This window comes from Polypterus senegalus, chromosome 11 (genome assembly GCF_016835505.1).
Source record: "Polypterus senegalus isolate Bchr_013 chromosome 11, ASM1683550v1, whole genome shotgun sequence".
In the NCBI taxonomy this organism is placed as follows: domain Eukaryota; kingdom Metazoa; phylum Chordata; class Cladistia; order Polypteriformes; family Polypteridae; genus Polypterus; species Polypterus senegalus.
The window spans coordinates 145,330,151-145,341,073 of record NC_053164.1 but is presented as its reverse complement, the minus strand read 5'-3'; the positions used below and the strand labels follow the sequence as shown (position 1 = coordinate 145,341,073).

Genomic DNA, 10,923 nt, shown 5'->3' with positions numbered 1-10,923 from the left:
AATTTTGGCCTTGTTGCCTCCCCCACCAAACTCCACAACCCACTGATGCGCAGCACACACAGTACCAGTAAAAGCAATTGCCTACAATGCCATTAAAAATACAGTGGGCTATGTTTACCCAGCCAGCATGTGTGTGTATTGTTTGACTGATCACTTGTGTGCAGCACGTCTGTTCTGGTTGGGTGAAACAGGCAACCCCAAGTCTTGCTTTTAAACACTACATAAGCTTGATTTCTAATTTGATAAAAGCTGAATTTCTTTATAACAAAGGCACAGCAGTTCATTCAAAAAAACAAAATCAGATTGTACATGTAATAATGATGGGCAGCACAACGGCAAAACATCAAGGCGACCTAAAGAGTGTAGTGGAAGCCATGTTCTTCAGAAGGTAAGAAAAGGTGTGATAAGGGTGTGGAGACATCAGCAGAACAAAACAACAGTTAAGAATTATATAAGAACATCAACATTTATTAACATGATATAAAACAGATGGGTTCTGAATATTTGCATATTACTTCTAATAAGTAGCATTTTTATAGCTCTTGTCATTGCATGTTATATTCACAATGGACATAATTACATTTTGTACACAAACAGAAGTACTGGATTACAAAGCTTGTTTATTGCTTTTTACATGTGCTATATATAATTTTTTTTAAACCCAGACTTCCAATCACCTCAAAGTAGCCATCCCCCCCACCCCCCAAAGACAAAAGAAAAATAGATTGATTTATAATAAGCAATAACATTCAAATGTGTGTCGTGTTCAGTATTGTTATACTGCGCACTGTGTATAAATAATCACAACGGAAATATTACAAGTGGTCAACCTGCAGCAACAGCAGTGACTCTTCTTTGTAACAAGTGAGAAAAGAAAGCAACAAATTGAAGCGATGGCTGGTGACGGTGTAAAGTAGTGAACATTGGATTAGCTCACAGACCCTAAGGAATAAAATTATGAATCTTAATGAAATCTTGCTTTACCATAACTCTGATAAAAAGAAGTTTAAAATAGCACCTCAACAAAACTTGCAATCTTATAAGCAAAATCCCCAACAATATGTTGGTGGTGCCCTTGGATAACCCAAACCTATAATCTTCACGGTAGTTTAAAATAAAAAACAACACTACTTCCATTTGGAACATTGATTCCTGAATGTTTGACTGAGGCAGACAATAGAAAAGTGAAGACCACCTCTACTTTGTCAGTTTGCCACTGATAGTCTTGTTTGGAGGCATCAGATGATAAGGCCCAGTGCTGGTCATGGAAAATCTCTCTTGTGGGACAGAACTGTCCGGATGGATTACTCCGAAAGGACACGAAGTGTGCAACATGGTTCTCTGTACCAAAGACTGGACTTCAGTTGGCAGTTCTCATGTACATGACTTCACAGAGGCCATTGCTTGAGCTGTAGAATAATACAAAAACAAAATATGTATTCAGTAAAATAGAGTTACACTAAAAGTAACATTTAAGAAATTACAGATGAGACTACATTTATTCTACACAATAGTATGATCAGATTCTGTTATATGAAGATTTACTTGTCTACCCCGATCAAAACTCTTTCACAGATTTAAACTTTCTAAGTAGAGGAAGAAAAACGCTGCTGTGCCATCACACATGAGCCACTACTCAGCAATTGGCTACGTATCATGTAGAGGACCATGGGAGCAAGTCCTTGAGTAGCTGTTGGGGAGGACACCAAAGTAATGGAAATGGGTGAATCAGGGTGGGCTACAGGTTCCTTATGTGCTGACTCACATACATCAGACTGTCTGCTGCCATCACCCTCACCAGAAAACTGCCTTAACGGTAAGATGACTAGCTGAATGATGAACTGACCTGTTTTTTGTGTGCGATGGTCTTTGAGAATTTACTATTTTTGCAAAAATGCTGTGATGGAAAATATCATGCATACATACACAACTCTAAAAAAACACTTCAGATGGTTTTTAAATGATCATGCTTTCTATATTTAAGGGAGTTTTTATATATTGCAAAGTAGCAGTGTAATAATGCTCTTTAAAATTTTTTTTTTTTGGTCCACACTTTGTTTTGGTCAGGATTGCCTTAGAATTGTCCCCAATAAAAATAATGCTGCTCAGTAAACAAGTGCTGACCTAAAAACCAAACATTTACAAAAAATAACAAGTGAAATCCTAAATGCGAGAGCAGTTCATAAGGCAGATTCTTGACCTAAACTCCCATCAGGGGCTTATGAACAGCAGAAATCTCCCACTGGTGCCCTATACAGAACTGGGAGGATGTCAACATGCATGATATGCGTTTGTAGGCTTTCATATGATGAAATACTTGATTTGCTCATCAGCTCTGCTTCATACTTCTGCTTCAAGATGCAGGGGGTCTTTTGAGTGTGTACTTATTGTTAAGGTGCGTGTCTAACCCAAAACATGGACAACATCAACTAATGCATTTTAACTGGCCATTTCTTAACATAAGAGTCATCACATCTTAAAATTCCTTGGCAGAGGGACACATATATAAGGAGTAATTTTAATATTGCAGTGGTTAAAATAGCCCAAGAATTAAGAGCTAATTTTCATGTTAAATGTGTAAGAGACGCAACAGTGTTAAGCTAATTACTATCCATTCATTCCTACATCTTTAAAAATACATTCATTGCTATTGTATATTGCAATAATCCCCGCCACCCCTAAGACCTTTGGCTAGGAAGTTCTTACTTCAGTAATTTAACACTTTTCACTTCTGGCCAAAAAAGGATACCTGATGTGCTCCCTTTTGGATAAATGAAACAACCACAAAAGATGGCATTAAACATGCAAAAAAGTGTATTTAAAAAATACCGAAGCTTCACTTTAACAAAATGAATAGGGGAAAGCTAATACAGCTTCCAGCTTACTAACATACGGGCAAATTATTTTAAATATATTGCCCAAGTGATTTCTTAATAATCAAAAAGATTTCCTCTCTAAAATCAAGCCCTCACTAGGCAGAGGTCTGTGATACTGACTCAGATAAAAGTATTTTGCTTTTGACATTTCTTTTAGCAATCATTTCCACTTTTTGCTTGTTCCTCTGAAATTCCAAACCCTAATTTGTGCACTTTTCATGAAGGCTGTTTATTCTCAATTTAAAGACGGCATTACGTAAAACAGAATGGCATAGTAGTACAGGGGTTAGTGCTGGTGCATCACAAATGAGGCATGGCAGGGTTAAAACTCACAACTGGACGTTCTATGTGGAGTTTGCACATTCCCCCAGCATCGGCATGTTTTTCATCATGCATAACCTACACCTCATGTGTATGGGTAGGTTGCCATTCCAAAATGACCCCATATAAGTGTGATTTTGAGGAGTGATGGACTGGAACGCTGTCCACAGCTACTTCCTGCCTTCTGCCAAGGTAGGATCCATTGTACTGCGGATCCTTAATTCCTATGAATTAAGGGGTTTAGAGCATGTTATGTAATTATGTGGCACTCATTTTGACTTTATATCAGATATAATTGCCCTTTTTTGGCATAATACCAATATCCAATTATAGCACAACAAAATATAAATCTGGTAAAGCAATGCCTGCTAATTTCCATCTCCTTCCTCCACAAAAATGAATACAATTTTAAAAAGTAATCTGAAATGCAAAATATGTTTCAGAAAATACCACTTTTTTTTTATAATACATAATGTCATTGTGTTCTTTTGTCTAAGATGCAAGAATCAGTGGGGGGGGTGTCAGCCTTGCGGAAGACTGCAAATAACACACGCACTGTGCATGTGAAAAGACACCAAACCCACTTCCACTTAACCACAGAGATTGTAACACTTGTCAAATTTCTAAACAAAAGATGAAAGTAAATTTATTGGATCCAGAAATGTAATCTTTGGCTTGCTCTGGAAGAAAAAAATATTCAGGCTGACAATGGGAAAACAAAAGGATGATTCACTTCCTGGGTCCTCCCTGCATGGAGTTTGCATGTTTTCCCCGTGACTGTGTGGGGTTTCCTCCGGGTGCTCCGGTTTCCTCTCTCAGTCCAAAGACATGCAGGTTAGGTTCATTGGAGATTCTAAATTGTCCCTAGTGTGTGCTTGGTGTGTGTGTGCGCATGTGCCCTGCCGGGGGTCTGTTCCTGCCTTGCACCCTATGTTGGCTGGGATTGGCTCCAGTAGACCCCCGTGATCCTGTAATAAGGATATAGCGGCTTGGATAATGATTAACTGACTGCTACAAATGTCACCATATCCCTATATTACACAGGCAGGCACTGCACCAAAACACATTATTATCTTTAACATGTCTATATGCTGGGCCATACTGATGATGAAAAATTATAAAATATGAAATTACAGGCAATGAAACTTGGTTAAATATATCTTTACCTCTAATTATGAGCAAGTGTTTACTTTAATGTGGACAAATTTTAATTGATTATTTATCAGCAAAACTACAGCCCTGGATGAAGCCTCCAAGTGTGTCCTTAAAGCAGACCACCTGACTGGGTTTGCAGACCTTTTTAATCTTTTCTCTCCTCCAGTCTCTCTTTTTCCTTTATGAAAACTACATTTATCATGGCACCAAAGAAAAATATGTCACCATTGTTTTTTTAATAACTGTAGTTTTTTTTTTTAGCACCCTCACCATTAATGATATAACTTGCTCCAGCTGCTACACAATTCAAGAAAACTCGCTGATGCATACACATACTTACAGAAAGTTTATTTGCCAGGCACACCACAGTCACACATAGGACTAAAGCAGATTCAGCATGCAATACATTACTGAATACTTACATTGTTAGTATTTCGATGACATGCAGATTTTGCAAAAATTAAGCATAGTGCACGTCAATCTGATGTATATAAAGTTGATGTTAAATTCTCTGACTTTTCATGGAGGGGTATGTCAGATTTGTCGACTGCCGTTGCTGATTTTGTTGTTGCACTATGTCAAATTACACCCTATGTCACATTTACCAATTGAGCACCAATCTCCCAGCACAGTCATGCTCACCCCTTTTCCTGACAGGCAATAAATAGCATGCTACCAGACAGCCAGCGCTGTATAAATTGTTAACAGTTGCAGTGAGCTCAGGAGCAATCTGGTATGCAACATGCGAGACATCAAACAGACAAGCTTCTCTTCTGTTAGTGAGATCCACGGCCCCCTGTGCTTCCTGATGAAGTTGTGCTATGTGAAGGGTTACTAGCTGTAGTGTGTTTAGCTGCAGTCTTAGCCTCCTTTTTCAGGTTTCCATTCTGTTTTAGTACATACAACATGATATCTCCGACTGATAAGCTTCTCTTCTGTTTGCGAGAATCAAAAACGTGTGTTCCTTAGGCCTGGATTATACTTCAAACATTGCAATGCCTGCTCCTGTGGACGCTTCTGCTACATAAGTGGTGTACTGTTTATACTTGTGTGTGTACTTTACATAAATCTGGAAGATTCCAGCAGGTGGCAGTGCAAGATATCATAATGGTGGCAAAATGTTTGGCTTCGCTGTGTTGTGAATTGCCTGAAACATTCATTACATTCCCAGGACACCTTGCCACAACATCTCTGAAAAGGATGTTTAATGATTACATCCATCAATCCAGGGATGCACCCACTCCAGCAAGCATTGGGTGCGAGACAGAAACAAACCCTGGATAGGGCATCAGCTCATTGCAAGGTGAACACAAGCATACACATATATTAGTCTCATTTTAGCATCACCAAATCCCCAAACCTTCATGTCTCTGGAAGGAAATCAGAGCACACTGTGGAAATCCACCAGGAAAACACGCAAACTCCAGGCAGAGAACAACGATGACGTGACTCCCTGTGAAACTGCAGTGTTACCACTCCGCCACTGTGTTGCCCCCACGTGTAATTATTAACAGTATCCATCCATCCATCCATCCATTTTCTAACCCACTGAATCCGAACACAGGGTCACGGGGGTCTGCTGGAGCCAATCCCAGCCAACACAGGGCACAAGGCAGGAACCAATCCTGGGCAGGGTGCCAACCCACCGCAGGACACACACAAACACACCCACACACCAAGCACACACTAGAATCGCCAATCCACCTAACCCGCATGTCTTTGGATTGTGGGAGGGAACCCACGCAGACACGGGGAGAACATGCAAACTCCACGCAGGGAGGACCTGGGAAGCGAACCCAGGTCTCCTAACTGCGAGGCAGCAGCGCTACCACTGCGCCACCGTGCCGCCCTATTAACAGTATTCATTTTTTAAATGAAGTTAAAGATTTATCTTTAAAATCTAATCCACATGCTTTAATGCATTTCATCATGAAAGTGATATCAAGTAAAAATCTAAGGATTCTAAATATGCAGATAGCTGAAATATCATAAATTTAATGTGTTCTGCATAGCAATTGGTGCTTGCCGCTGCTGTCAGTTCTGGAGGAAGCCCCAGAAGACTAACAACTAGGTCGGTTTTAAGATGACATTTACTTGAATAATAAACTACAAGATTGAAATGGACATTTTGAGATTAAAGGCAAAATTTCCACTTTAATCACAAAATAGACCGTTTCACTGTGTCACTATCGTTTTTTCTCTCTGTGGCTCATATTTGCTTCCGTACATTCTTATGTTGTTGTGAATGTGCAAAAATGATGGTGTCATTACGTTGAGGAATATACGACACTTGAATATAAAATCACCACAAATACATTTTTCTTCACCACATCGAACCATTCATCAAAAATTGAAGCACACATATTGATCCTGTAGGATCTGCAAAGCAGCTTGCTATCACATGTTGATAGTAAACAGAGACTCTGATGTCACGTTCCGAATAGATCACACTGTGATGCCCGTTATTTTGCTGGTACTGCAACTTGCACATACATTGCGTTAATATCTGAAAACATGTTCAGAGGACATGTCAAATAAATGCTGGGAATACATGGCAGCCATGATGTGTGTGTGTACACGTGTGTGTAAAGCATAAACCGGCCTTTATTCCTTGTCAGTACAATCTATGCATTCTACTAATGACTGAATGCTCATTTGTTCTCGACTCTCACAAACACACAGCCCACACCTCCGACAAAAACAAAATTAAAAACTGTTTGATTTGATCCTAGCCAGTCACATTTAAAAATGCATCATTAGCTACTAAGTAACAGAAAAGAATTTTATTTGCTTTAAATTAGTATAATGAAAGGATATCAAGAAAGATTAAAAAGATAAGACTTACTGTTTGTTACTAAACACACATGAAGTGGGATCCCTCTGAAAGTTTAGGATGTGACGGTGATGATGTAACAGTTGGGGACTGAGGTGGAGAGGGGAGGCTTTTCACTGTAAATAACAGCGCAACAAAAGAAAACAAAATAAATAGCTGAGACAGCAGCAAAACAAAAAAAAAAAAGAAAAGAAAATGGAAATGTAGCAGGAAGACACATTTAATGACATTTCACACGAAGACTTTTTGACATACCCTTAACAAAATACACAGAGAAACATTATACACCACAAAATGCATTGTTTCCTTTAACTTGCATCAGTCAGCTCTGAAGGCAAAGTGAGTTCAGTTATCCCTACATGAATGTCTGTTTTTCTTAAGGGATCAAAGAGAAAGCATGGAACAAAACTTCCTGTTCTTTAATATTCTCATGAGAAAGTGCCATCAGGCTTGAATTCACAAAGCTACAAGTTCAGGTTTACCCAACTGGTGTCTAGAGAACATGTGGAAATGCTTCTTGCTGTGAGGATATTTATAATCACTTTCACAAATATTTGTGGAGGTGAAAATAGGGCCACAGTTTAAAATGCAGAAATACTTAAATATTCTTTTAATGATATTTTTGGAATTCACAAAGCAATTATTTGTAACATGCACTGACTAAAACTGTAATTATTAAGAGTCCTATGTTCACAAATCTGTAACACTTATTTTCAAATATAGTCTTTCAGAACTTTATTTGAAAACTGCAACCCATTTACTGTCACACCAGTTTAAAATACCAAGAACTTTAACATTCTCTTTTTAATCCACACATTTGTCATAAATATTTACCAAACAGTTATTTAACAACAAAAGCGAGACTTTTTTAATATTGAAAAAATGTAATTATATTTGAAAAACTCAGGATTTGTTAAGTTACTACTATTTTGCCACATGACTAACATAAAAAGCTGCATTGAGAAATTAATCAAAACAAAGCAGATTATATATAATACCACAAAAAAATAATTATTTCACTTTTGATGGAAAAAAAAAAAAACTCACATTGACAAAACACACCATGGAAAACAAAAGTGAACACATTAGAAAATGCTACACTACAGGTTGCTGGAGTGTATTGTTTTCTCCTCGTTACCCGTATGCATGACTTAACACTCTCAAAACCACTTTATTCCCTTTCACAATTGCAGAGGGTCACTGCTTATCCAGTCCACAAAGGAACAAGGCAGCTAATGGCCATGGAAAGGATGCCGGTTCACTGTAGAGCCCTCTTATGTGCACAGCCACACTGTTCAGCTTCGAATAGCCACTCAAGCAGCAGTTGTCCTCTTATGTTATGAAGTAATGTACATCTTTCAGCTGAATTTTAATGTGTACAAGACTTTAAAGATATAAATATTTTAAATGACATGCAAGCACTGGCTTACACTGTGGCTTGTGCTTTGCATTAGATACTGCACTGTAAAGTAGGAAAACTGCTCATTGCAGAGTGTTCTATGCTACAATGCAGTACAGAAGGTTGGAGTGTTCAAGGTATGTTTAGCTATGCATTGTGCCTTTTTATGCATATGAATACAATACGAATATCAAAACTACACAGTAGAAATTACTACTAGTTAATACTTAACAAAAACAAAATTACCATTATTTTGTGGGGTAGGGTCATTTTCTGCTATACCTGTATATGTTTAACAGTTAAAGCTTGGCTGAAAGTTCACCTTTTAGGACAAATCTTGCAAAATAAAATACATCTTTGTGTGCACATGGTTAGATTTTAAATGCAGAAAAAAACAAAAAATAAAATAAACAAATAAAACACACACATACAATCCAAAAACATTACAACAGGCAAGTGCTTCCCCTGACACAAAACTAATTCTATCCCAATCCTGCTTGCTGGATAGAACACTCCCTTCAAATGCAAATCTTGACATAAATACAACAAAACATTATGGAAAAAGAACTCGCAGTGGCCATAACGACTGCAGGAACCTTGACAATGGGGGACCTAATATGATATGGGAACTGATATGGCTTATGGGGTGCATAATACGGTTTCTAGGCACCTGTTGAGAGAAAGAATCTACACCAGAAGGATGAAGATGAGGTGAAATACCAAAGAAGGGGGGTAGTGCCAATTGCAATAACTGGAGAGGTACTGCTCTTCTCTCAATACCAAGAAAGTTTTTCTACTTGTTGCTTTGAGAAGCAGTAAATAGTGTCTTCAGGGAAGAACAAGCTGGAATCTGTAAACAGAGATCTTGCACCAAGCAGATATTTATCCTTGGGAATATTATCAAACAAAGTCTACCAGTCCAGAAACTATTTATAATTAACTTTGTGGATTTTAAAAAAAGTATTTAATAACATTGATAGAAAATAACTTTGTAGTGCTGTAAAATGAATGAATAGCAACTGCATGCCTCACAGATCTTTTGTTTGCAGATGGCATTGTCCGGTTAGCAGAAACTACAAATTAGCTGCAAGAGCTCACAAACAGACTACACAAAACTGCTTTTAAAGTAAGGCTATGTATAAACAAAACAAAGATAATGTTCATTAATTTTCAATCCAAAACACTTACACAGATTGGGTTTTTTTTTCCCAAGTTGTTCTCTAATTTATCAACCTGGGCATCATGATATTCACTGATGGCGGTGACAAGAAAAATGTGGACTGGCAAGGCAACAGTACTATTTCAGAGACTGGGTATGATTTGGTCCGCAAAGAATATCAGAAATAAAACTACACTTATATAGTACAGTGGTCCTGCACAATTGAAATAAGGAAAACTACAGTGAAAATAGCCCTGAAACTAAATCTGTTTTATCAAAGGTACCTCCAAAAATTCTTAGTACAACACACTAGAAATGATGAAATCCTGAGGCATAGTGAACTCAAGAAGTTACAGGAATAATTACACAGTGCAGGATCCATTTGGTCATCATATCCTTTGCATGCCACGTAGTTGCTACAGAAAGGGGACAGCCTATAAATACACAATAAAAAAGCTCTCAAAGACTACCTAAAATCTACGAAAGTCAACCAAGAGGAGAAGATGGCATGGAATGTTAGAGGTAGCCTGCTGCCCAATTTGCATTTTTGTAAAAGAGGATCTAAACCTAACCTCTGCATGAGTTACTATCTCTCAGATTCCCATAATTACACCGGAATAATCTGGCTGGGCTAACTGAGATGTAATACTGTGTCCGTTTAAGAAAACTCTCAAGCTCTTTTAAATGTGATGGGAAGAGTCTGTCAACTGCCATTTTCAGGTCTCTCCACAGATGATGTATGTTTTTAAGTCTGAGCTTTGGCTGAAAGACTAAAGGACAGTCACTGACTTTTCCCAAAGCCACTCTAATGTTTCCTTGGCAGTATGCTTTAGGTCATTCTTGTGCTGAAAGGTGAACTGTTGCTCCAGTCTGAGGTGGAATACACTCTGAATCAGGTCCTTTAAGCACTTTTCTGTATTTGGCTGCATTCATCCTTTCTTTAATTCTGACCAGTCTCTCTGTCCCTGTCCCTGCCACTGAGAAGCACCCCCACAGCGTGATGCTACCACCACCATGCTTCACCGTTGGGATGATATTAGGCAGGTAATTAGTGCCTGGTCTTCACTAGGCATAATTCTTGGAGTTCTGACCAAAGAGTTTAATTTTTGTTACATCAGACCAGAGAATCTTTTCTCTCATTCTCTCAGTTTTTTTTAACATTATGAAACAACAATACAAA

At 38.2% G+C, this 10,923-nt stretch overlaps 1 protein-coding gene across 11 annotated transcripts in view; it reads right to left on the bottom strand.

The window, feature by feature from the left end:
- Positions 1 to 440: 440 nt before the first annotated feature.
- The window catches only part of plekha5 (pleckstrin homology domain containing, family A member 5), a 461,083-nt gene continuing 450,600 nt past the window's right edge, over positions 441 to 10,923 (bottom strand). For 9 of the 11 annotated variants that reach the window (XM_039769746.1, XM_039769751.1, XM_039769749.1 and 6 more), the window contains 2 exons: positions 7,198 to 7,341; positions 441 to 1,409 (listed from right to left, as the gene is read on the bottom strand). In XM_039769746.1, coding sequence (XP_039625680.1) covers positions 7,241 to 7,341 — 101 coding nt within the window. In that variant the 3' untranslated portion in view covers positions 441 to 1,409; positions 7,198 to 7,240. The remainder of the gene's footprint in view (positions 1,410 to 7,197; positions 7,342 to 10,923) is intronic. The other 2 variants (XM_039769747.1, XM_039769748.1) reach the window with 2 other exon arrangements.